This window comes from Dermacentor albipictus, chromosome 3 (assembly GCF_038994185.2).
Source record: "Dermacentor albipictus isolate Rhodes 1998 colony chromosome 3, USDA_Dalb.pri_finalv2, whole genome shotgun sequence".
NCBI lineage: Eukaryota > Metazoa > Arthropoda > Arachnida > Ixodida > Ixodidae > Dermacentor > Dermacentor albipictus.
The window spans coordinates 1087892-1111933 of record NC_091823.1 but is presented as its reverse complement, the minus strand read 5'-3'; the positions used below and the strand labels follow the sequence as shown (position 1 = coordinate 1111933).

The 24042-nt window shown below is 45.1% G+C and overlaps 2 protein-coding genes across 3 annotated transcripts in view; one reads left to right on the top strand and one right to left on the bottom strand.

Annotated features, from left to right (window-relative positions):
- Positions 1 to 6131, bottom strand: part of ND-39 (NADH:ubiquinone oxidoreductase subunit 39) — an 85616-nt gene extending 79485 nt beyond the window's left edge. Inside the window, exons 1-2 of one of the 2 annotated variants that reach the window (XM_070534933.1) lie at positions 6083 to 6131; positions 5225 to 5395 (exon numbers count right to left, since the gene is read on the bottom strand). In XM_070534933.1, coding sequence (XP_070391034.1) covers positions 5225 to 5395; positions 6083 to 6122 — 211 coding nt within the window. In that variant the 5' untranslated portion in view covers positions 6123 to 6131. Of the gene's footprint in view, positions 1 to 5224; positions 5396 to 6032 lie in introns of both variants that reach the window. The other variant, XM_070534934.1, reaches the window with a different exon arrangement.
- A 147-nt stretch (positions 6132 to 6278) lies between these two features.
- LOC139057148 (UDP-GalNAc:beta-1,3-N-acetylgalactosaminyltransferase 2-like) overlaps positions 6279 to 24042 on the top strand; it is a 28867-nt gene continuing 11103 nt past the window's right edge. Inside the window, exons 1-2 of the mRNA XM_070534932.1 lie at positions 6279 to 6912; positions 6995 to 7291. Of these exons, the coding sequence (XP_070391033.1) occupies positions 6353 to 6912; positions 6995 to 7291 (857 nt within the window). The 5' untranslated portion in view covers positions 6279 to 6352. The remainder of the gene's footprint in view (positions 6913 to 6994; positions 7292 to 24042) is intronic.

The following is a 24042-nucleotide window of genomic DNA, read 5'->3' as shown; positions in this document are numbered from 1 at the left end:
TGCCACGTGGGAGAACTTGCGTACAACATCAAAATTTGACAAGCTTCACAAACTTCCCGTCCGTAACGGTAATGAAGGTGTCAGGAAATGCAACGTTATGCGAGAGCAGGACATCCGGATTGTGGGATATGATGTAGTCACCATCTGGTACAGGTGGGAAGGGTGAAACACTTATGTAGGAAACAGCAATGTGAGAGGGGGCGAATGTGCTCTGTGGAACATAGCCCTATTGGAGCACTATCGGGAGGGTCAATAGCAACAGGTAGAGCGAGTTGCACATCAGCAGAACAGTCTATTAAGACGGAGTGTGCCGACAGAAAGTCAAGTCCCAGGATTAGGTCGTGAGGGGAGTGTTCTAGAACATCAAACAGAAGTATGATGTCTAGTGACACTCACATGAGCTGGACACATACCAATAACAGCTGGTGTTCACCGTCAGCGATTCGGACCACAGGCAACAGGGCAGGAGCGACGACTTTTTGAGGCGATTCTGAGGCTTAGCATTCATCGCAAGATATGTGCGCACCAGTGTCAATCAGAGCCATAACAGGTACACCATCCATGTTCACTTTGATGAGGTTCCAATGTGTGGGCATGTTCAGAAGAGGATTTTGGCATCAGGCCGTTTTGGCAGCAACATATACAGGTGCTGCACCTATTAGTTTTCCAAAAGTGTGCGCCAGAAGGAGCTAGGGGATGGTGATCAACGATATGGGGGCAATCGGGAGAAGCGGCGATGTGGCGAAGGAGAACGGCTAGAACGGGTGGGCAGAGAAGTGTCGCCAGGATTCACTGGTTGCATTTGTGGTGGGAAGCAAGAAGCAGCATGAGGCGAGCGGTGGGATGGGAGGTAGGGCCAGTGGGTTGAATTCCATGAAGAGTGGCAGTGATGTGAAATAGGAGGTACTCACCTACGGGGCAGAAACCTGGAGGCTTACGAAAAGGGTTCTACCTAAATTGAGGACGACCAAACGAGCTATGGAAAGAAGAATGATGGGTGTAACGTTAAGGGATAAGAAGAGAGCAGATTGGGTGAGGGAACAAACGGGACGTAGTTGAAATCAAGAAAGAGAAATGGGCATGGTGAGGGCATGTAATGAGGAGGGAAGATAACTGATGGTCATTAAGGGTTACGGACTGGATTCCAAGAGAAGGGAAGCAGAGCAGGGGGTGGCAGAAAGTTAGGTGGATGGATTAGATTAAGAAGTTTGCAGGGACAACATGGCCACAATTAGTAAATGACCGGGGTAGTTGAAGAAGTATGGGAGAGGCCTTTGCCTTGCAGTGGGCATAGCGAGGCTGATGATGATGATTATGACTTATATCCATTGGCAGGACTATTTCACATCGTTAAAACGAGGCTTTAAATATGTGGATCTCTATGGTAAAAAAGTGGTTAACACTCCCAGGTTCAGTTTTAATAGATAAACATAAATACCCCCAAAAAGTGAATTTAAAAACGGCACTGCGATAGCTCAATTGGTAAGAGCATCATACACATAACGTGAAGACGAGGGTTCGTGCCCCACCTGCGGCCAGTTGTTTTTTCATTCCCTTTCATTTCCATTATTTATCATTTCTTTCAATAAATATAATAAATAAGTACTTGTAATTTCCCCTATGCTGTCGTTGGTATCTTTGTTGGTTTCTTATGATAAGACTCATAAAAATCGGGCCCTCGTTTGCCTTTCTTCTCGTTCATTACATAGCAAAGCCGCGAATCTGGCGGCCCTGATGCCTTCACGTAGCATGTGTGGGTTTATTAACCAGTTGTCTTCACCCAAAAAGATCATGTACACGTGACACTTGTGACAAAAAAAGGATGTTCCGCATCAGCCGTCAAGGCCGTGAGGTGTGGCACTGGTTAACACTCCTAGGTTTAGTTCTAATAGATAAACATAAATACCCAAGAAGGTGGATGGAAAAGATTGCTGGCTCTCCCACAATGAAGAGTAGATGTAAGCATGAAATGGCAACCGGCAAAGCAGAATGGTAGGAGATGATACTAGCCACAATCTTAAAATGGGTGTAATGCATGTTTGCAACGGCACACCCCAACACACCACACCACACTGCACCATGCCATACTGTGCACTTTTCCATATAGATGCTGCCCAGCTAGAAGAAGAAAACCAGCTGAAGGCCGCATGACAGGCAGCGAAAGATGCCAGGGAGACAGAGCACACCGCCCAGCTAGAAGAATGATAGGAATTCGCGTGTTTTAAATGCCAAAGCCACGATTTGATTATGAGGCGTGCCGTAGTGGGGGAACTACAAATTAATTTTGACCACCAGGGGATCTTTAACATGCCCCCAATGCACAGGACATGGGCATCGAAATGCGGTCACAGCGGTTGGGATTTGATCCCATGACCTCGTGCTTAGCAGTGCAACACCATAACCGCTAAGCCACCATGGTGGGTAGAAAAGCCTGAAAGAGGCACCACACAGTGTGGCGCCATCTCTTGAGGCGACACAAAAGCTGCGCCACGGAACTCGCAGACCGCTGGCAGTCACCGCTCAACGCCATAAGTTGACAATGAAGTGCCTTGTATCCAACTTTTGAACGTCTCAATTAGAAATGACAAATAAAACTTCACCAAACTAGAAGTTACAGCTTGAGTGTTATTGCGAACAAAGATTTCGCAATATATTCTGCAACTTGTTTGGGCTGTAACTAGCTTATGTAATGCAGTCCTGTACAAAGGGTTGGGGTCCAGAGACTGCACGTATTGACTGGCTGCCCTGATGTTCTTGTACGAGTGCCTGGATAATGGCTCTTGTTTTTGGTTCCAGGTCACTCAAAGGTTGCCAACAACAGGAGCTAAAAGCATTTCATGCTTAAAACAGCACCACAGTAGCTCAATAGGTAAGAGCATTGCACATGTAATGCGAAGACGGGCTCATGCCCCACCTTGCAGCCAGTTGTCTTTTCCTCCATTTTCATTTCTATAATTTAGCATCTCTTTAATTCAAATAATAGGTAAATGCAATTTCTCCTATGCTGTCGTTGGCACTTTTGTTTGTTGGTTTCTTATATGACTAATAAAAACTGGGCCCTCTATAGGGATTTCATTTGCTTCATTACATCCACTATTTCGTTATATCCTGTTTTGTTATAACGAGATTCAAGTGTACACTATTTTGGAAATACTTACAAGCAAAAAGTACTTTAATGCATGCAACAGAAGAAGAGCTATCGGCAGTCGAAGATTGCCTCTGATTCCCATTGCAGTGCTTCCACTCCTTCTTTAAGGCCTTGCACAGCAAAGGATATGGCAGAGTGGGGCAGTGCCCGAAACGCCCCACCTACTGAATGCCACTGATGTTCATGGATGTTCACGTAGACACCACTACCTCCGATTTTGGTGCCTACAACACTCCAAACTCGTAGACTATCCCTCAACTTACAGTTGAATTCACAGCGTCTCCAAGGATGTCTAATCCCTTTGCTGAACTACAGTGTACTAGATCACTACATGCAGCCTGTTTTCTTGCAACAAGTAGAATGAGTAGCACATGTCTTTTTACACTTATCTCTATGGGAATTGTACAATTTCCGAGAGTCGACCAAAGCATTCTCTTAATGTTTGCTCGTGTGAGTAGGTCAGCAGAGCACACATCGTCTAAGCGATGGATGTTGCACTGCAGACTCACATTCAAAGGATTCCTAACGTTATGAGCTTCGATCATGATGGCGACACACCTCAAAGGTGTGTAACTCCGCAAGCAGGCAACCTGTTCCAGTGATATTTTAGCGCTCGGGATAGCTCGCCGAGCACCTGGAGCCACATGATTCAAAGAGATTAATCGGAGCATGCGGTTATCCTCAATGACCTTGTCGTGGTACCCCGCGATGGATGCAGTATTTACACTACGCAGCAGCTGCAGCTACATGAGCACGACAGGGCCGGAGTGTGCGCTCAGGCTCATGTGCTATACATGGGCTTCAGTCTGGCTCTGCTACGTGGTGAAGACTGGCTTTGTCCTGCACCAGCTTGACCGACAGATAGTAGCCACATCCAAATTGCACATTTTTAATGGCTACCATACGCTCAATATGAAATGTTTTCTGCCAAGGCATCTAGGCAGGAGTGAGCATGCTCTGGCAAGCGTATGTATGGTCTCACTTTAAGTTTTGCGGGGTTCAAAGATAATAAAAGGCTATGACATTGGATAAGCAGTGCAGGCAACGCTTCATTTCTATGCAGGCGGCCACACAGATGAAAGTCGGCTTCTCCTGAAAATACCTAATTTTTTATCAAATTTCAACATGTACATTTTCGCTTGACTGATGACAGCTATTAACAATGATAGTGTTTTATGCGAATGTGCCCACTGACGTCAAGGGGCAGCCACCAGAAGCCCCGAAACAGCTGAGAAGGCCTCTGTCCAAGAAAGAGTGTTTGAGAAAAAGGTGACTGCAATTTGCTCGTGAGCCTCATGTGCCATGCATGAGAGCAAAATGTGCCTGAGATGTTCATAAAAGAGTATGCTATTCGTGGAATGCATTTTTTCACCAAGCCGGAAGGGTGGTTCAGGGCCCCTTAAGGTTTCCCTGCAGTATGCAGTATATTAATATTTGGCTTGCATGCTCACAGCAGCGTTGTCTACAAATAAGGCATATTTTCTTATTGTGTTAAAGTGTTTATATGCCATTAAAGCAACATGTTAGATTTTTCAAGAACATGCACCTCCTCAGGTCTGCAGATGCCTCACAGTAGTCACAATGTCTTCTTTGTATGTTCCTTTTATGAGATCTATTCATTGTGGTTGGTCAGCCCAGCTAGTTTGTCCAGAGATCGAATAGTGGAGCCATTACACAGGTCAGACCTTTGGAGCGATGTCTGTAGCGTTTACAGTTGACAATGTGGAAGACTGATTTGTCATTCAACCACTTACCTTTGTGGAATACATGACCAAGGCATTTCTGAAGGGGTTAGAGATTATTTCAATGAAAGTACTTTTATGGAGCCCTGTTTCTGTGATCTTGTTATACGGAAAAGTTTAATCCTTAGGTCATTGCATGACCCAATGATTTCAAAAGTGACTGAGCTTTGGTCCCATCTGCGGCACAGTAAGGGGGTCAAGACTCTGACTGCTTGTGTCTTTATTACTATGCCTTAATAGTATGGGGGCTCAGGGTGACACGGCGATTACTATAGACACACGTCTGTAGTAGATGCAAGGCAAGCAGCCCTCGAAATCGTATCTAACAGCTTACCCAGCTTGTTGACCAGGAAACGACCCAGGCATCCCGACGCTCCAAAGACGGTGCACACGACTCCGCTGAACGAGCTTCTTCCCCCAGTGCCTCGCTTGAGCGACGCAAGCTTTGTGCCTGTGCCACCGATGGCTGGCTTGCTTGAACATTGCCTCCTGGACAAGACTTGCTCTGCGAGCGAACATAACGGCATTCTAAAAGGTGCGTGCATTCGCAGCAACTTCAACGGTGAAATGTGTTCTTGTGACGGAGAGGCACAATTCTATAAGTAAAGCTGCAAGTCAGGACACATAGAGAGAGCAAACAAGTTTTTACGCAATACAGTGACAACGACATCCCGGCGAACGCGGATTCAGCACACAGTATAGGTATGACCGGCGAACTGAACGCTCTCAGGGGTGTGCGGGGAGAGCTAACATCTTGTTACTTGTCCAAAAGTTTTCTTCACGCGTGAACGACTAACTATTCCATCGCAAATATACGATGTCCGGGTTATGACATAACTGTGCCCTTTGGAAGGTCGTCCCGAGCCGGGAGCTCTGATAATCGTAGCAACGTACAGACACAGCCATGTTCAAGCACTGATCAACGTTAAAATAGTTCAACTAATATGATCACGGCAATAATAAAAGGTACTAATGTGTGCAAATTAAAAGCTAATTTCTACAGGACTTGAGGCTGACTAGAAATGAAGCAAAGACGCTGCCAATAACATCGGCGCAAAATTTTAGCAACTCTAAAAATGAAAACAAAAATGAGCTCAGCACAGCTCTCTGCAGCACTGTGATGAGTAATTAAACAAACTGACTGCCATTATGAGCATATGCGAAGTAACGAAGCATTTCCTAAAAATATTACTTGGAAGTCTCGTTAGCAGACAAATCCTTAGGGCGGCCATCTTTTTGTGCTGCGGACCTAATATTTGTTAAGATATAATTAATAGGTAAACTATTTATCAAATAAATTTTAATTAAATAATTTTCCGCAAAATCATTGTTTTGTTAATATAACCTTTGTTTATTGCATTAGTTTTATTTCTGCGGTGCAGCTTTTCTTATGGCGGCCATTTCAGTCGTGGTAGATAGTCTGCTGTGTGGTTACGCGATGCTCTGAAGGTATGCCGGGCCGATGCCCATGAATCCGCGCACGGTCGGCTGGGTATGCCTCGCTCTCGTCGTTCAGGCGTTGCTGTACTTGTACTTCACGCGGCGCACCATACTTCTCGTCGGTGTCCTCTCGGCTCGGGAGAACTTCGATCGGCGCGCAGCAGCGCGCGAGACGTGGCTGAGCGGCGCGTCTCGCGTCAAGTCCTTCTTCATCATCGGCCGCGACGCGTGCAGAGTTCCGCCCGAAGACCGCGTCGATCCTTATGTCTGCCAGCGCTGGGAGCCGAACATTACGGAGATCAACGAGAACCTTGAGTTCTACGCCACCACGGCCAAGACGCGCGACTGTTTTCCCCGCAAGCGACCGCTGTACACGGGCTTCAGCTTCGAGGTGCACCACCCGCTGTCGGTGTCACGACTGGGCGTACTCGGGGACATTCTGAGCGGCAGCACCGGCGTCACGGTCGCGCTCATCGACGCGCACACGCGGGAGATACTGCGCAAGGCAGTCATCAGCACCGAGACGGGCACCGAAGACGGCGGCTACTATTACCGCAGCATTGACCGGGTCATCCTCGGCAAGTGCGTTTACCTCCCGTGAGGCTTCGAAATTCCTCGCGTCGCTTTAGGTCGTCTTCAGACTGAAGGCACTTTTTTTTTACAGGTACTTTGAAGGGGTAGTCAGCCTCTCCGGCGAAATCGTGAGCGAGACGTGTTCAACACCGTTGACTTGGAACAACGGCTCGAACCTGCTGACGTATGAAAGGCTTTATGTGGACCACGAGGACAGGAACAGCGTGGTCTGGACATCCGCGGCAGTGTCTGGTGTGGGTATCCACTTTGTTGTGTCAGACGCACTGCCCAGCCTCTTGGATCATATGGACGATGCCGAAATGCGCCAAGCCGTGTGGGACGAGCTTGTGGAGGAAGAACAACGCAAGCTTGACGCTGAGGCTCGAAGGTAACTGCTATTTGCTTGCTAGGATTATTGCGCTAAAACAGCAGTCTGCTAATTCCTATCAAGAAACTCGGTCATCCTCTCTGCCTTTCATCACTCAGTGAATTGAAGGTATCAATTATTCCAGTAGCGACACTACAAATACAAGAAATCACTTGTTAAATATATGCCCCAATATTATTCGTGTTTTCCAAACGTCCCACTAGAGCTATATGGTTAGCATGGTAGATTACGATAAATGATACCGTTTTTTTACCTCACTGCCTACATTTGGCCAGCATACTTACTGCCCAATTTTCTGGTTCTTTTCTGCCACTGGGTGTTGTGATCATAGATGAAACTGCACCTCCAGTGCCATCAGGGGGTGTGCGGCTGAATGCCCATGGACGCAACCTTGTCGTAGTAGCAAGTGGGCTAAATAACATCCTAAACAAAAAAGGGACAGGACCAGCCCAGTGCTTGGCAAAGGGGATAGACGACTTGCTTGAGCTGTCCCCTCAGGTGCAGATCATAGTGTGGACGGTGCCGGAAGTGCCTGTACGTGACAGTAACGTACAAAGAGCTGTAGTGGCTGCTAATGGGCCTATAGGGATAACGAGCCAAGAGAAAGGTATCAAGGTTGTCGAAGTAAACAGGAAAGTAAGAAGGTGTGGTGGTTTTGAGCGATACGGGATCCACTTCAATTACAGGCTTGGACAAGAAGTGGACTGGCGACTTGCTGGTCGCGCGGTTGCTCTTTAGGCAGCCCACAGGCTCTCAGAAGGCCAGTCTAGGTAGTAATGAAGGAGGTCCCCTAGGGGAATCTCGGAACAGCATCACCATCACTAACTGAAGAAGGAGGAAAACAAGAAAGAGAGCCTGCCAAGCAATAAGCTACATAAACATGCAGGGCGGCAGAAGAAAGGAAAAGTGGGTAGAGATTGAGGAACACTTAAATAGAGAACAAATAGGGGTGAATGCGGTTAAAGAAACGCACCTTAGAGACTCTAAAGCGCTGCCAGTGATTGAGAATTATGTTTGGAAAGGGTGCAACAGAACTAAATCGGGAAAAAAAGGGAAGGGGAGTCAGAATGCCCATCCATCAGGGAGCCAAATGCGAAAGAGTAAATTCAAAATGTCAAGAGCATCTTTGGTTATCAGATACTGTGAATGTAAAGAAAACTTTGCTGGGCGTAACATATTTGTGGACCAGAAATAATTGCACAGAGAAGAATCAAGAGTTAGTGGAATGCCTAAGCGCTGATATTAAGGGTTTCGGGAATGATGCCGAAATTATCCTATTGGGTGATATGAATATGAGATCTAGATGGCTACACTGACAACAACGGAAAGTCAATGCTAGACCTTTGTGCAACATAACCTCGTTATCGTGAATACAGGGCCTAAGTGTGAAAGGCAGATCACGTGGTAAGTGGGAAACCAGCAATCAACCATTGATTACTGTCTGATGACAGAAGTAATTCATAATAAGTTGAGAGAAATGGTCATTGATGAGGAAGGGTATAGCAGCATAGGGAGTGACCATGAATGCATCATTTTGAAAATGGGATATGTAGTTGGGAAAGAGAGCAAGGAGAGCAAAATGGCCAGTCCAAATTTGAACGCTGAACAAATAACAAATATAGTCACTAAAGTCGAGGAAGAACTTCGCAAGTGGCCAAATAAAGAGTAGGAATATAGTGAGCTTATAAGTGCAATAACGACATAAATACGGAAAGAGAAACAACATATCGTTGAAAAGAAAAAAAGAAACCAAAAAGCTGGTGGAACAGGGAGATACAAGAAGCCATCACCGAATGACAGAGAGCATCCTGAGAGCACAGGCAGGCAAAGAAAGCGCAGTTGCTACAGGATGAAGTAGCCAGAAAATGGAAAATATCCAAGGAGAATAAATCTTTCAAATACTGGTGCAAGCAAAAATAAAAGGTGAAAGTGAACATTGGTTGTCAGAAATATGTGAGAAAGAGAAGGCTGCATCTAGAATATTTTTGAACCACATAGAATTATTAGGCAGGAAGTCTGGAACAATACAACATAACCTAGACGAAGATGGAAACAAACTGGAAGGGGACGCGGCATTAAATTACATCTGAAAAGTGACAGCTGAATCTTTCCAAGGCAGTGACGAGGTTAAAGCTGAGGAAAGAAAGGGCATGGAAGAGAACCAGATGGCAGAGGAGCTGGTGCTGACAAATTTCAACTGGAAGAAAGCCGAAAATTCCGAAATGGGCAGCCAGAGGGCAAGGCGAGGTTCCCGTTAGGCTGATTAATGAACTGGGAACGAAAAGTAAGAAAACTCCTTTGAAAGTAGTAGAATAAAGCCTAAAAGACAGACGAATACCATACAGTTGGCGACAAAGTAGAATGAATTTAACTTATAAAGGCAAGGGGGAGAAAGATAGAATTTACTCGTATAGACTGTTGACCATTACATCAGTAATATACAGGCTAGCAATGCAGGCAATCAAATTAAAGCTTCAAACTTGGGCAGAGAATATTGGCATTTTGGGAGAACTTCAGAATGGCTTCAGAATAGGTAGGCGTTTGGATGATAACTTATTTGTCCTTACTCAGTGTATTGAAATATCAAGAGTAGAAAGGAGACTGTTATATGTGGCCTTTTTAGACATTACAGGAGCGTATGACAATGTAGACCGCAACATTTTGTGAGATATTCTGGAAAGGGAAGGCTTGGGCGACAATTGCCTAAGCTTTTGAGAGAGATTTACCTAGAAAATACCGTTTGCAGGCACTAGATATATGAAAACACAGGAAAAAACAATAACAGGAAAGGGGAAGGAAAATGCAGCCATAATGAAGCACAGAGCGCTATGGGGATACAATAGGTATGAGGTGCTCTGGGGTATGTGGAAATGACATTGTTTGCTTTAAATCAGGGGTACAGGCAGGACTCCATGGGAACCATAGGTCAGTGGGACGCCTCACATTTGGCGCTCATGGGAAGACTACAAATGAAGCTGTGCAGGGTGATATGGGCTGGACTAGTTTTGAAGTGAGGGAAGCTCACAGTAAAATTGATTATGGAGAACGACTGAGGAACATGGAAGAATGTAAATGGGCTGGGACAGTGTTGATGTATCTGTGCAGGAAAAACATTGATTTGCAGTGGAGGAAAACAACTAGGAAGCTTGCCAGCTAGTATGCGGCCTGCAAGGTGAACAACACAGCAACAAAGAATGTCAAGCGGAAAGTCAGAGAGGCTGAAATAATCTCATGGGTGGCGGCAGTGGAAAAGAAACCTGCCATGAGTAGCTACTTAAGAGGAAAAAACACAATCAGAAAAGAAACAATTTGTTATAACTCAAAGGGAAGCTCATTACTTTTCGAAGCGAGATCGAGATCTTTTAGAACACGCACTTATAAAGTGAGATATAAGAAGGAAGAAGAAGCATGTGCTTGGCTGCAGTAAAGCTAGGGAAACAATGGAGCATGTTTTATTAGAATGTGGAGATACCTGGTCAATTTAGGAATCATTGGCCTTCTTGAAGCCCTTGGGTTCAGCGAGAGCAAGGGGAAAAGTAAACATGTCTGCAATAGGGATTAAGGGGCGATCGGAGGTTTGGTGGAAGAAAAGTAGGGAAACAACGGAGACGTGCAAAAGCAAAGTTCACAATAGGGGTTCAGAAAGTTTGGTTATGAGAATTCATCATTTTTTTTTCTTTCATTGACGTAGTTGGGACATTAGGCAATAAAATAACAAGAGCTTGGTGGTGCAACCCATTGGCCCATTCCAAAGGGGACGCTCATAACATCCATCCAACCAACCAAACTGACAGTTTGACTTGGCTAGTAAATGTGTTTCTTCTAACTCATAACAACTGGTGATGAAAATGGAACACTTGCAATAACTGTTTTTGCAATAGCAATTGCAATATTGCAAATTGCAATAGCAATTTTTTTGTTTCTTAGTATTTGTCAACTGCCCATGCTGACTTGCTATCATGAAGTTGAAAGCTTGTTTTGGTGAAGCCTAAGAGTGGGAGGATGGATTGTGTTGAAAACTTGGACTTCATCACCAACAGACTTTTGACCACAAGAAATGAGTGATGTTATAGAGCTCCTGTGGATGGCCAACGTGACATTGAAGACTTCAGTTCTGCGCTACTAGTTCTGCTGCTGGGTGCAAAGAGAGGGCAGATTGCGAAAAGTGTTGGACGTTTGAACAACAATGCCACTCTAGAGTGGGCTGTAAGAATAATTACCGGTGTAGAGGCCACCACCAAGGGCACACAACAGCTGGCTGTCCACACATAGGCGGCGGACATGCACTGACTGTCAGGAGACCAAGTGTCTATAGGCTCCATCTAGTGAACAGGCGGCGCCATTGAGTAGCAGTGGTGCTGTGCTGCTGAGCGGTGCGACACTGGGAAGGTGTAAAGAGTGTGAAATTTAAACTACATGCACGTGTCGCCGAAAGCCACACGTATTTCCGTGATTTGCCGTTTGTTATGTACGTGAAGATGCAAGCGTGGTCCTCACCTATGTCGGAAATACTTTTTGCGGATTTAGACATATTAAAGGAATTTCATACATCAGCATTAACCAGCAGAGGTAAGCTGTATGCTACTTCACATGTTCTCTCAACGAAAGAAGTGGCCGGTCTGGACATTCACGCCAAGTGCTGTTCGCAGCAGCGAAAGCAACTGTATGAGGTTATCCTGCACGCAAGTAAAGCCTACTGTGACACTAACATTGAAGTCACTAAGCTGGCACTTTGAAAAGATTGTGCTTCTAATAGGTTGACCGATTTGTGAACGGTAAACCTATTATTAGGTTGACCAATTGGTAAACGGTCAACTATTAGTAAGCGCATTGTAAACCGCGGCTTATCATTTGATGCCCATGTCACACTGTTACTTTAGATCACCATACAGCTTGATCTGGACCAGGTACAGCTGCACATTGGATCACGATTTTGCTCGATATACATTCAGTCAGTGCGATCTGCGCATCGAGTTCGAGTGTCATGATCGCAATCGTAGGCTGTTGGCAGCACCGTCATGCTGAGTGAGCTTAACTAACTCCATTCATATTGTTGGACCATGTCGGAGGAATCATGCTTGATCAAAATTGAGAACCGTGATCCAGTCGGGCAAAACATTGATTGAAAGTGACTGTGTGACACTACAGTACTCTAATGTTCTCTGTGCTTGCTCGTCTGGCACGGCGCCAAACTAAAGCATTTGCGGTTTTGAAGCAGTTGTAAGCGGTCTGTTGTGGCTCACTGCTGAACACAGAACCGGTACCTACTTGTTGACATAATCGGCGCAACTACATGTTGCCTCATGTGGCTAGTGAGATAAAGGAGCCCTTATTTATCAGGTATTTTTATTTGTCAAATTATTCTCATCAGCTTGCCGCACTTTGTAAACGTCTGGAAAAAGCATCGGGCTGTTTTCAGGATGACTTTCTCCATTGATGAAATGTTTAGAGTATATCCTAGTTGATTTGTTTGGCACCCATTTGGAGCCATCTGCAGCTGAAAAATTAGATTTGTTAACCACAAGATCAGAATCTATATGATGCAAATGTTCGTTTTTCATCATGTACAACGATCGAGGTTCATTACGCCCTTTTCACAAGGTCTGATTTCGCTTGTGAATTCGTTTGTTTGCATATGCGCTTTGTGTTTGCAAAGCAATTTTACAAATATAAAGTCGCAAGAAAAATCGCACCATGTGAAACTGCGTCTCTGACGTCAGCAGCCAAAATGAGTATCATCTACGACTTAGCGCTCGCCAGCATAAAATAAGCTTCCTCGGCATAAAATATTCCTCATCACACATGCCAGTGTTGTCCTGATTATACCACATGCTAAGGCCACACTAAGCAGTCGTCAAATCAGCACAGTCATGACAAATGTATTTTAAATGTTGAACAGCTGACCTGACCATGACCACTGGCGTCGCACAAGCTGCGAAACGTGCACTTGTTGCACAATTTACAAAACAAGCCCTTTTCACAAATATCATGACAGAAGCTGACTTACTTAACTCCCCTCACAGCTGCGATCCATTTATTTATTTATTTATTCAAAAGAACCTTACAGGCCCTATGGCAGGGTGTAAAGTAAGAGGGGCATATTAAACAGTAAAGGTATAAAAGTACAAATTTCCAACAGGAGCAGTGTTATAAAAAGATTACGGTGTTACACAATATTGAAGGCACTAGGAATACAAAGCAAAATCTGAAGGCACACGAACACTTGTTACTGTTAACAGAGCAACGGAATACCGTTTATGAAAATGATATACAACATGGCAAAAATGCACGATAACATACACTAGATTGGTCACTCGTGAACGGTATTAAATGGGAAAAGCATGAGTAACTGGGAGCGGAACGTGTCGGGATTAGATATGGAAGCTATGTTATCAGGGAGGTCATTCCAGAGACGAATGGCACGTGGTAGTGCAGATGAATTAAATGCATTTGTTTTACAGTATATGCGCATGAAAATGAACTGATTATGTAATCTGCATGAAAAAGAGTGGGGTATTTGTAGTTGTAACCAGGTTCGTTTATTAGTGTAAATATATTTGTGGAATAAGCATAGAAGAGCGATGTTGCGGCGGATGTCTAATAGCGGCAACGGTAGGTCTAGTTTAATTTGTGTAATGAAATTTATGTAATTTCTTTCGCCATTCTAGTTTGTAAGGCCTGCCAGGAAACATGAACCAATTTATCCTGTGGATGTGAGTTTTAAGCAGCAGTATCGCCAGTTCCATTTGTTCTTTTTCGCACCTCCATAATTTCAACGCTTGTCCATGAAGCACATGCCCTTGCACCATCGCAAAACGTAAAACAACAACAACAACAACAAAAAACGGGGAGGGCTAATTAACAAAGCAAAACGGCCCCAACCGTGGCTAACAGGAGGTGCAGTGCGACTGAAGCAATACGCGTCGAGTTGACCTAGCCACAGAGCCACCTTCCCAGTACTGTCGCTTGCTGCGGCAGATGGTGCCAGAGTAGGCGCAAACTCGACTGTACGGAGCCTATTGGCCCCTGTCACCAGGGCAGCAGGCAATGCAGTGAATTGTGTGGAAAGGAAAGGTCACACACTAGAGAGATTCCCGGCTACACGGGAGGTAGCAATAAATTATAATGCTCCTGAAAGAAGGTAGAGTTCAAGCAGATGACATGGGGCTGGTGTCAAGTTCCGTAAGCCTATTGCACGCCTGCCTAGTGCACAGGCTGAATGCGCTGTGTTGGTCGAGGACCAAGTGCAAGATGAAGGCATTTATGGCGCAACAGAACCGCTGGACATTGACAGCTTGTTGGTTCTAGAGCTGAGATCGGAATTGTGAGGGTACAACGTTGAGCTAAGGGGATGCTTTGGGCACCAGTTAACCATCATTGTTAAATGGACACTAAAGGCAAATACCAAGTCAACGTGTACTGTTAAAAAGCAATTCCAGAAACCTCGCAGTGCTTATTTCGTGTCAATAAAATACTTAGTTTATGATAAAATTGCATCATGAAGGTACACATGCCTTTAGTGCAATGCATATCGCCCACCCCCTGAGTGGGGAGCGGTGACATTGCATACGTCAGTGAAACAGCGCTGTGGTTTCGTGCACGAGATGCAAATGTGCAGCCATGGAGCAACCGAGCCAAGGCAGAGCGTTGGATTCGCCGCTGCAGCTGTCCTTGGTCAAGTGGCGTGGACTGCTCACGAATTCCACATCATATGAACGTGGCATTCTGTGCTACTTGCAGATTTGCGAGTCAGCAAAACCAGTGTAGTGCTACGCAATAATGATACTACTGAAATGCAAAAGAGGAGGCGGCACAGAGTGGACAAAACAAAACCTTGTGATGCCCGCGTCGTTGTCGAGGGAAACATCAGTGTGTTCTTTCAAGAAATCAAATAAGACTGCAGAAGTAGCACTTTCGGTCATCTTATAACGAAATGCAATGATTGTTTTATTACGAGTGGTGGAGTACTAGCAACAGAATTATATTGATCAGTGCCTTCATCATCAGATCAGTACTTGAATGTCCTGGGGGAATCTTGAACCGTTTCCTGCATTTTCCTCGATTAGTAAAAGCTCTGTTTGTGATAATATTGGCACCTTAGACAATCTCGAGCACTAATCTATCACTTTAGCTTTACTTAACATTTGCCTTTAGTGTCCCTTTAAAGCTGAGGTACTTGCTAAGTTCCAGCGAAGGCTGGCCAATGTGCCATTCATTCTCAGATGCAGTTCCGAGAATGAATGAATGAACCCTACTTAGAAGAAATTGAGCAAAGGTTTTGGTATGCTACTGCATAGCCTCAATGAAGCAACAGATTTGGTAGGCAGGTCTTTCTAATTGCTTTCAGATGAGCACTGCGTGGTATCAAGGCCAAGATGAGAGTGCCCTAGATCACATAGCTGCAATTTTTCTGGCCTAGGACTAGTACTCCTTCACGACCAGGAAATTCAGTCTTCAAAGGAAAGGCATTTTGAACCCCATGTGGATATTGGAATGGGCAGCACCACTAGTGCCAGTGCTGAAAAGGGATGGGAAGATTTGACTTTGTGGAGGCTTCAAGCGGACTTCAAACAACTTGGCATACATTGAAGCATACCCAGTCATCATCATCAGCCTGGTTACGCCCACTGCAGGGCAAAGGCGTCTCCCATACTTCTGCAACGACCCCGGTCATGTACTAATTATGGCCTTGTTGTCCCTGCAAACTTCTTAATCTCATCCGCCCACCTAACTTTCTGCCGCCCCCTGCTACGGTTCCCTTCCCTTGGAATCCAGTCCGTAACCCTTAATGACCATCGGTTATCTTCCCTCCTCATTACACGTCCTGCCCATGCCCATTTCTTTTTCTTGATTTCAACTAAGATGTCATTAACCCACATTAATTCCCTCACCCAATCTGCTCTTTTCTTATCCCTTAACGTTACACCTATCATTCTTCTTTCCATAGCTCGTTGCGTCGTCCTCAATTTGAGTAGAACTCTTTTCGTAAGCCTCCAGGTTTCTGCCCCGTAGGTGAGTACTGGTAAGACACAGCTATTATATACTTTTCTCTTGAGGGATAATGGCAACCTGCTGTTCATGATCTGATAATGCCTGCCAGACGCACCCCAGCCCATTCTTATTCTTCTGATTATTTCGGTCTCATGATCCGGATCCGCGGTCCCTACCTGTCCTAAGTAGATGTATTTATTCCCTTACCTCTTCCAGTGCCTCGCTACCTATCATAAACTGCTGTTCTCTTCCGAGACTGTTAAACATTACTTCAGTTTTCTGCAGATTAATTTTTAGACCCACCCTTCGGCTTTGCCTCTCCAGGTCAGTGAGCATGCATTGCAGTTGGTCCCCTGAGTTACTAAGCAAGGCAATATCATCAGCGAATCGCAAGTTACTAAGGTATTCTCCATTAACTCTTATCCCCAATTCTACCCAATCCAGGTCTCTGAATACCCAGCATACCCAGTATCATGCATCAATGAAAGTTGGGCGAATTGGTGGGAGGTGTTTGGTTTTGAAAGCTATACCTCTGACATAAGTCAGCACGCTTGAAGCTTAAATTGCAGTATATAGCGAAAAGTGCAAAGTACCTGCATTACATGATTGATAAGAACAGTATGTGTCTGTCACCTGAGCGAGTGGAGGCAGTTTTCAAAGCCACAGATTGTATGTGAGCTGCAATGCATACTGGGACTGTTCAGTTTGTACCAAAAATGCTTTCCAAGTGCTTTTTTTTTTGTGTGTGTGTGCTACATATTTTGCACGAATTGTTAAACAAAGGGAACATTTTGGCAGTGGGAATTGTAGTGACAAGCCGCATTTCAGAAATTAAAGAGGTTGCTAACTTCTGCAGATGTCCTTGAGTATTACGATCACAGTTTACTTCTATTTCCTCACTGTGATGCATCTCCTTTGATGTAGGAGGAGTTCTGGCGTATCAGATGGACTAGGGAGTGAAAAAGCCTGTGGCATTTGCACCTGGGCACTTACCTGCAGCCACGAACTACAGCCAGTTGGACAAGGAAGCTTTGACAGAGAGTGTATAGCATAACTAAGTTTCACCAGTTCATCTGGGGGAAGGCAGTTTGAAATATTCATGGACCACAAGCCGCATGGACACAAGCGGCACATACCCACACAGAGCTCGCAACATGCGCTGCATTGACCTTAAGTGTGTACAACTACAGGTTGACCTACAGGTCTGGAGCTAGTCCGGGTAATCCCGATGCTCTTAGTACATCACCACTCCGAATCACTCCCCCCCGAGGAACCATAAATGCAATATACCTTCATGCTTCAGAATGCCTACCCAGGTGTATTGTCAACTGAGGTGCTTGAGACTGCAATGGCCAGAGATCCTGTACTGGCCCCGTTGCATGGTGCGCTGTGGTCTGGAAGGCATCTGTCACCCAGAGCTGAGTGATTCAGAGGCAAACTGGTTGTACGCGCTTACGATGATTGAGGGCTGTTTGCTGCAGGGCAGCCGTGTGGTCGTGTCTGTGTCATTCTATACAGTACTGTTAGATCTCCTGCATAAAAGTCACCCCAAGGTTGAGAAAATGAAGTTGATGTCCAGATATTGACGAGGATATTGCAGTGAAAGTGGGTGGATGTGCAGTCTGCCGGGTGCACAGGAAGGATTTTAGAGCACTGCAGCACACATCATGACCATTCTCCAAAAAAGGTCTTCTCTCAACTCTCCTGCAGAGGCGTCTGCGTGAGTAGGTATTTGGTGTGTTGCGACAAGCGCCACATATACGAGCACATGGGGGTTGGACCCTCCCGCATATAGCCGTGCGTGGCTTAACCATGTCTAGGGAAAGGGGGATCCTGGAGGTTGAGCTGATGTCAGGAGTACAGGCCCTTAAGGCCTGTGTATAGGCCGGGGTTGCCCGGCAGAGGCAACACACCTCTTTGGCCTCCAGGCTGACGCACGCGGAGGAAATCAGCAGCCACCTTTCTCTGTCCTCGTCTCCATGATCATTTTTAAAGCGAAGCTTTCTTTGCCTCTTCCTTCGACTTTCCCACTAGCCCCGTTTACATGAATGCGAAAGTGGCGCATCGCATTTCCGAGCGCATTTGGGAAAGGCGATGCGACGCCGTTTACATGTAGCGCCTTAACTCTCGCGAGAACGTAGCGCCACATGGTGTCGTACAAGGGAAGTGCAACCAACTTCCGATGTGACTGGTTTCCGGTAGTAGGCCGAGTGCACGTTGGTGGTTGAGTGCCGAGAAATAGACAGTTTTAGTTTAGCGTACGCAACTTACGGCGTACGCTATACGCTATAGTGTAGCGGGCGCGAAGCCGCGCACGTTTTTTGCAACTTTAGTTGGCCAGCCAGATCCTCGGATCTCAGAGGCCATATGCCATCGTCGCGGCTATTTACCGACTCTAGCGATAGGTAGCGCTGACATCTCGAATGTTACTTTCGTTAGGCTTCGACTCGTTTGAAACGAGAAGCAATCTCGAAAACACCACAAGGGTATCTATAATACTCTGTCGTCGAAGCGGCCTGAGACTAAGCGAAAGCCGTTTACACAATCATTTGCTGCGAACGAAGTGCATTTTATAAAAGCAACGCCAAATTCAATTCGAAGCGGGCAGCCGGAGCCGCCGCCATGTTGGTGGCTAATTCCTTCCCATCATTCCTAATGCGACGATCCTGCGTTTACATGCTCCGCGAGAGTCGACTGGCGCCCGTAAATCTACCCTCGCCTGGCGCATTAATGCGATGCGCCTTCCTAGCGCATTACTGCTGTTTACATGAATGTGATGCTCTAGAAATGCGATGCGATGCGACACTGTCGCATTCATGTAAACGCGGCTACTGCCGCTGTGGCTGCTGCTGTCAGGCACACCACGTCGGAGTGGGGAGGGGGTGGTTCAGAGCGTGTGTATACATGACAGAGGCGAGTTAGAGAGGAAAGGCAATGCTAGAAACTCGTTTTCACCCCACCGCGTCGAATGTGCACAATGCCCTCTGGAGCTCCCTGGCCGTCACTACATTAGCCTCTGGACAGCTGTAATTATCCGTGACTACCCTCAGAAGCATTGCAGAAACTGCAGCACTTCCCTTTCTACTAACCTGCAAGTCCAGAGGGGACATAGAGAGAACTGGAGGGAGGAGAAGAGGCAGTTCCCATACAGGGGAGCGGGGTGACGTGAAAAGGCAAGCAAACCCTGCTACTATACAATGGCGGCTGCGGGAAAGTTTACTAGATAAGTAAGCTTTCCCCAGTTGCACTGGATAAGCTTAAGTTCAAGGTGCGGTACAGTATGTTGCTGTTATTTCCAGGACAGAAAGTAAGGAAAGCTGAATGCTCTGCTAGACAGTTACAGAACTTCTCTTATACATCATCAAATCATAATGCTTATTAAGATGCACCACACAACACAGCGTAAGGTTCTACACAGATCATTAAATCGTGAGTAAGCACTACGCAAACACAGCATGCACCCATGCACACACTTGCAACAGAGAGTACAAAAGAAGTGCACCTGATGTTTATCACTGGCCTTTGACTTTTTACAGAAATGAACCCAAAAGTGATTGGTGAAAGAAGGCAAATTGCATCACAGTATGAGATAATTGGAAGGACTGGCCTGCTGGTATTTATAGCCCCATACTAATTGCAACAATTTTCACAGCTCAGTACAGATGTTTCACTAGCTCAGGATAGACCTTTATGGATAGCATTTCTAGATATTAAGGGAGCCTACGACAACCTAGCCAGGGAATTGTTATAGGATGTTCTCAAGCACGAAGGCATAAAGTATGATTTCATGAAGCTGCTGAAGGAGATATATAGAAACAACAGAGTACAAATTGTATGGAAAGGTAGAAAATGTAATGAAGTGATGGAAATTCACCAAGGACTGAAGCAAGGATGTCCTCTGTCTCCAATGTTGTTAATGTTTTAGTTAAAGTTATAGGAAGATGAAAGCAATATAAATACCTCGGCATATGTATAAACGAAAGAAATACTTACTCAAGTGCCCACCAAGATAATCTGAAAATGAATGGGAAGCGGAATTCATCAATATTGAAACGTTGAGCACTTTGGGGCCACAATAAGTATGAGGTGGTGCTTGCAGTATGGAAAGGAGTAATTGTTCCAGTGCTAATGTTTGCAAATGCCATACTGTGCTTAAAATCAAATATCTTGTTGGGGTGAACTTAATCAATGATCGGTAGGCCAGTTGGCTTTGGGAGCCCATGGCAAAACCGCAACATGGGTTGTGCCTTGTTTGAAGTCAGAGATGCGCAGAGCAAACTTAGTTTTGAAGAATCAGGAACATGGATCAAGATAAATGGGTGGCTAAAGTGCCCAAGTATCTTTATCTGAAAAGCGTAGACACAGAATGGAGGAAGAGGTCAAGAAAGTTGGCAACCAAGTACAGAATAACTGAAAGTAAAAATAGACTATCAGGAGTCATCAGAAAGTGAGAGAAACATGGACAGTGAATTGGATGCAATGAATGGAAACAAAAAGACCCTGAATATTTACAAGAATGAGAAGAAAGAAATCGGAAAGGAAAATCTGTAGGATAACACAAAAGGAAATGCCTTGTTATTTGAGGCTCAAGCTGGTTTTCTAAAGAAGGAAACATACTGGAGCAAATATTCGCAACAAGATGAGGCATGTGTACGCTGCAGCAAATATCCAGAAACCACTCAGCTCATCCTGATGGAATGAGAAGGGGATGAATGTGGGGTTTTTATTGGTGCAAGGGCCAGATACACATTCCAGAAGCGCTTAGATTTAAAGTGGACGGAAGCATCAAGTGGTCAGTAGTCGAGATAAACTAGAGACCTTTAGAGTATTGGTGAAAAAAAGCAGGGAATAGATTAAGACGGCCGGATCCATTACAGGCATAGGTAGCGGAACAAGGTAGATAGAGAAGTTTTGAGGAAGAGAAAGAAGTCTAAAGCGATGTATACAAAAATGATGGAATGAAAGGCGGCTATAGCATACCCGAGTAACTCAAGCATGCTAGGTGATGATTTGTCACCTCGTTTCAAAGGATGGTGCCAATAAATCATCGTCACATGTATACAGTGTGTTCACCCAGTTGTCAGACTAGGAACCACAGTTCTGTGGTGACACCGATGCACCGATGATGACAAAGAGCAGCAAGGCAGCGCGAGTGGACTGAGCCACGAAGAATAAAGTTATTGGTTCTTGTTTCTCAATGCAACAACTTCTCGTGTCTTCCTCATGTTTGCATAGTCAGGTTCAACTTAAGAAAGCAGGACAAGCCCCACCCGGATGACCGAAGCACGGCAGCTGATTGCCTCCACGACTAAAGAAATAGTCCTGCTGGCGCAACTCAGCCCAGCTCGAAGCGCAGGCTGTCATGTTCTCCGTTGGCAGAGTCCAGGTCATGACGTCGGTCTTTAGTTCACACCCATTTGTGGGGGCTTTTGTGCGTCCGCCTTTGAGGGGCAAATGCCGCTGCCTTCTAAAGTTCTACCCAGCTATGGTTGATCATATGTCAAGAAAGAAGCAACAGTTTATGAAATATTTCACAAAAACCATGCACTCGTCTTCATTAGCTTAGCATACATGCAACTTGTTGTTTTCTTTTCTAGTACCAAACACTGTTAAAACCAAGGAGGCTTTTAAAAAAATTTCTGAGGTGGCAGTGCTTGCAGGTTTTTACCAGTAAAAATGAAGCCAGCGCTTGCCTTATACTTACCCTTGAAAGTATGCTGCAGTAGCTGGAGACTGGTCACAGTTCCACAGCTCTTACTCTGTTGAGGTGGCAGTTCTACTGCAGCAACATGCGCTCCGCATTTTAAGCAGTTGTATGTTGGCACAAGAACTGTTGGAGGCTTTCCATATTCAGAAAAGAGACACGAACTGCGTTAGGGATATGTCAGTTTAACCCTTCGGAAATTAGGTCCAACTGTCTGACACAATGCTGTGACTTTTGTAATGTGACTGCTGCAAGCATGTGCAGTTGTATTCTTGTGAATTTGCTCTACGAATAAACAGTTTAGCGCTCGCTCTGTTCTTTCCTACTCCCTCCTACTAAGTTTTTGTTTCCATGTCATGCTAATATGTACCTCCTAGATTTTAAGCAATGTTCCCAGACGCACTTTGATTTCTGCACGCACTATGCAGATGCGAGCCATATTGCATTTGAAGGTGTACTTTCTGTGCTTTTGAATGACACCTCATAGTATTGCCTAGCATGAAGCATTGCCTCATGGCAATCAAAACATTAGGAGCAAGAAGCGGCGTTCTTGCTTTACTAGCCTCTGAACTTCAGCAATGACAGCAAAAACTATTCTTCATAACAAAACGTGGTTTGCCATGCCCTTAGATGAAATGTCATACAACATTCCTATGGAGTGATTAGAAAGCAATTAGAAAATTTGGCAGACTCCGATAAAAATGGCCAGAACAATAAATGCTTAGAAATGATAAATTTTTGGTGATTTTCCAGGCTACATTCTACTTATCATGTTTGTGAAGTTCTTTTGTGTTCTGTTAATTAGTGCGAGTTATTATTCACTTTAAAACGGCAGCTTACGGTTTCACTTGGTCATGTAATTCAGAAGTAGGACATTTCAGCTTGAAGTAACCATTCAAGCTGAAACTGAAATTTTCAATAACCAATCAGGCAAGCCCTTATCTCCAATTCAGTAAAAAGAAAATTGTCTCACCTTTATTATTATGCAATCTATATGAGAGCAATAAACCTAGCAAATTTTCTGCTGGTCAGGTCTGTGCAAATTTACAGCCGTTTTTGTGTAAATGCTAGTCCACTACAAATCCTGCTGAATAGTGGAGCCATACAGTGTCCTGTTATTACTATCACTCACAACTTTCATTAGGCAGTGCTTCACACGAAATATTTCCCATGAATAACAAATCTCAGCCGTATTTATTGGGGGGGGGAGGGGGGGGGGGCTGTGACGCCATCTGTGCAAAAAATATCAAGCTGTTTCGCATCAGTTCCAGCATTTGTCAAATATGCCATTAAACATTACAAAGTGCGCAAGATGCAGATGGATTCTTTCTCCAAATTTGCATGTTTGGCTCACTCCAGTTGCCGTGCCTTCCTGGCATTTCTTCAAGTACACTTGTCAGCAACCATGCCTTAATGAAGTCCTACGGTAGCTGCTGAAAGAAAGGAAGGAACCATCGGCGCAGCTGACACCTTAGCAACTGCTAAATGTAGGGTGCAGCCAAAGGGGAAGGACAGGGAAACGTAAACTATGGGCAGAAGAAAAGAAGAGGGGCTGTTAGGTCTACTCACGGTGTTCACTACAATGACTAACAGTGCTATATTCTCAAGACATTTCGCTTCCTGTGCAGGGTACACCATGAGTGTATGCCAGCTAGCCAGTGCATGCCAGCTAACCAGCAGGATAAGCTGTTGTGAGTTTTTTCCTAGGAGCTATTGTGAAAAGTAAGATTCCAGAAATTTTCTGGATGCGCACTTTTGTTCACAGGGGACTGTGGAGGTGATTTTGAAGTGCACAGACAACTTGCCCTCGCCTCCTCCAAGCTGCCAGGTATTGTACACTGATATCTGGAAAATACAGAGCTGGCCGCAGCTCGTGCGCCTCCTGTCGCGAGAAGTGTTGGCAGGGAAGAGGAAGTGAAAAAACTTATTGTGTGAAGTGGTTCGGTTCCACTGGTCCAGAAAGCAGTTGCTTTTTTCACAATCAGATGCATGCTTACACAGATGCCATGTGTACTTGTGCTTCCTGCTGTTGTACAGAGGTTTCTTCCATAGTTCT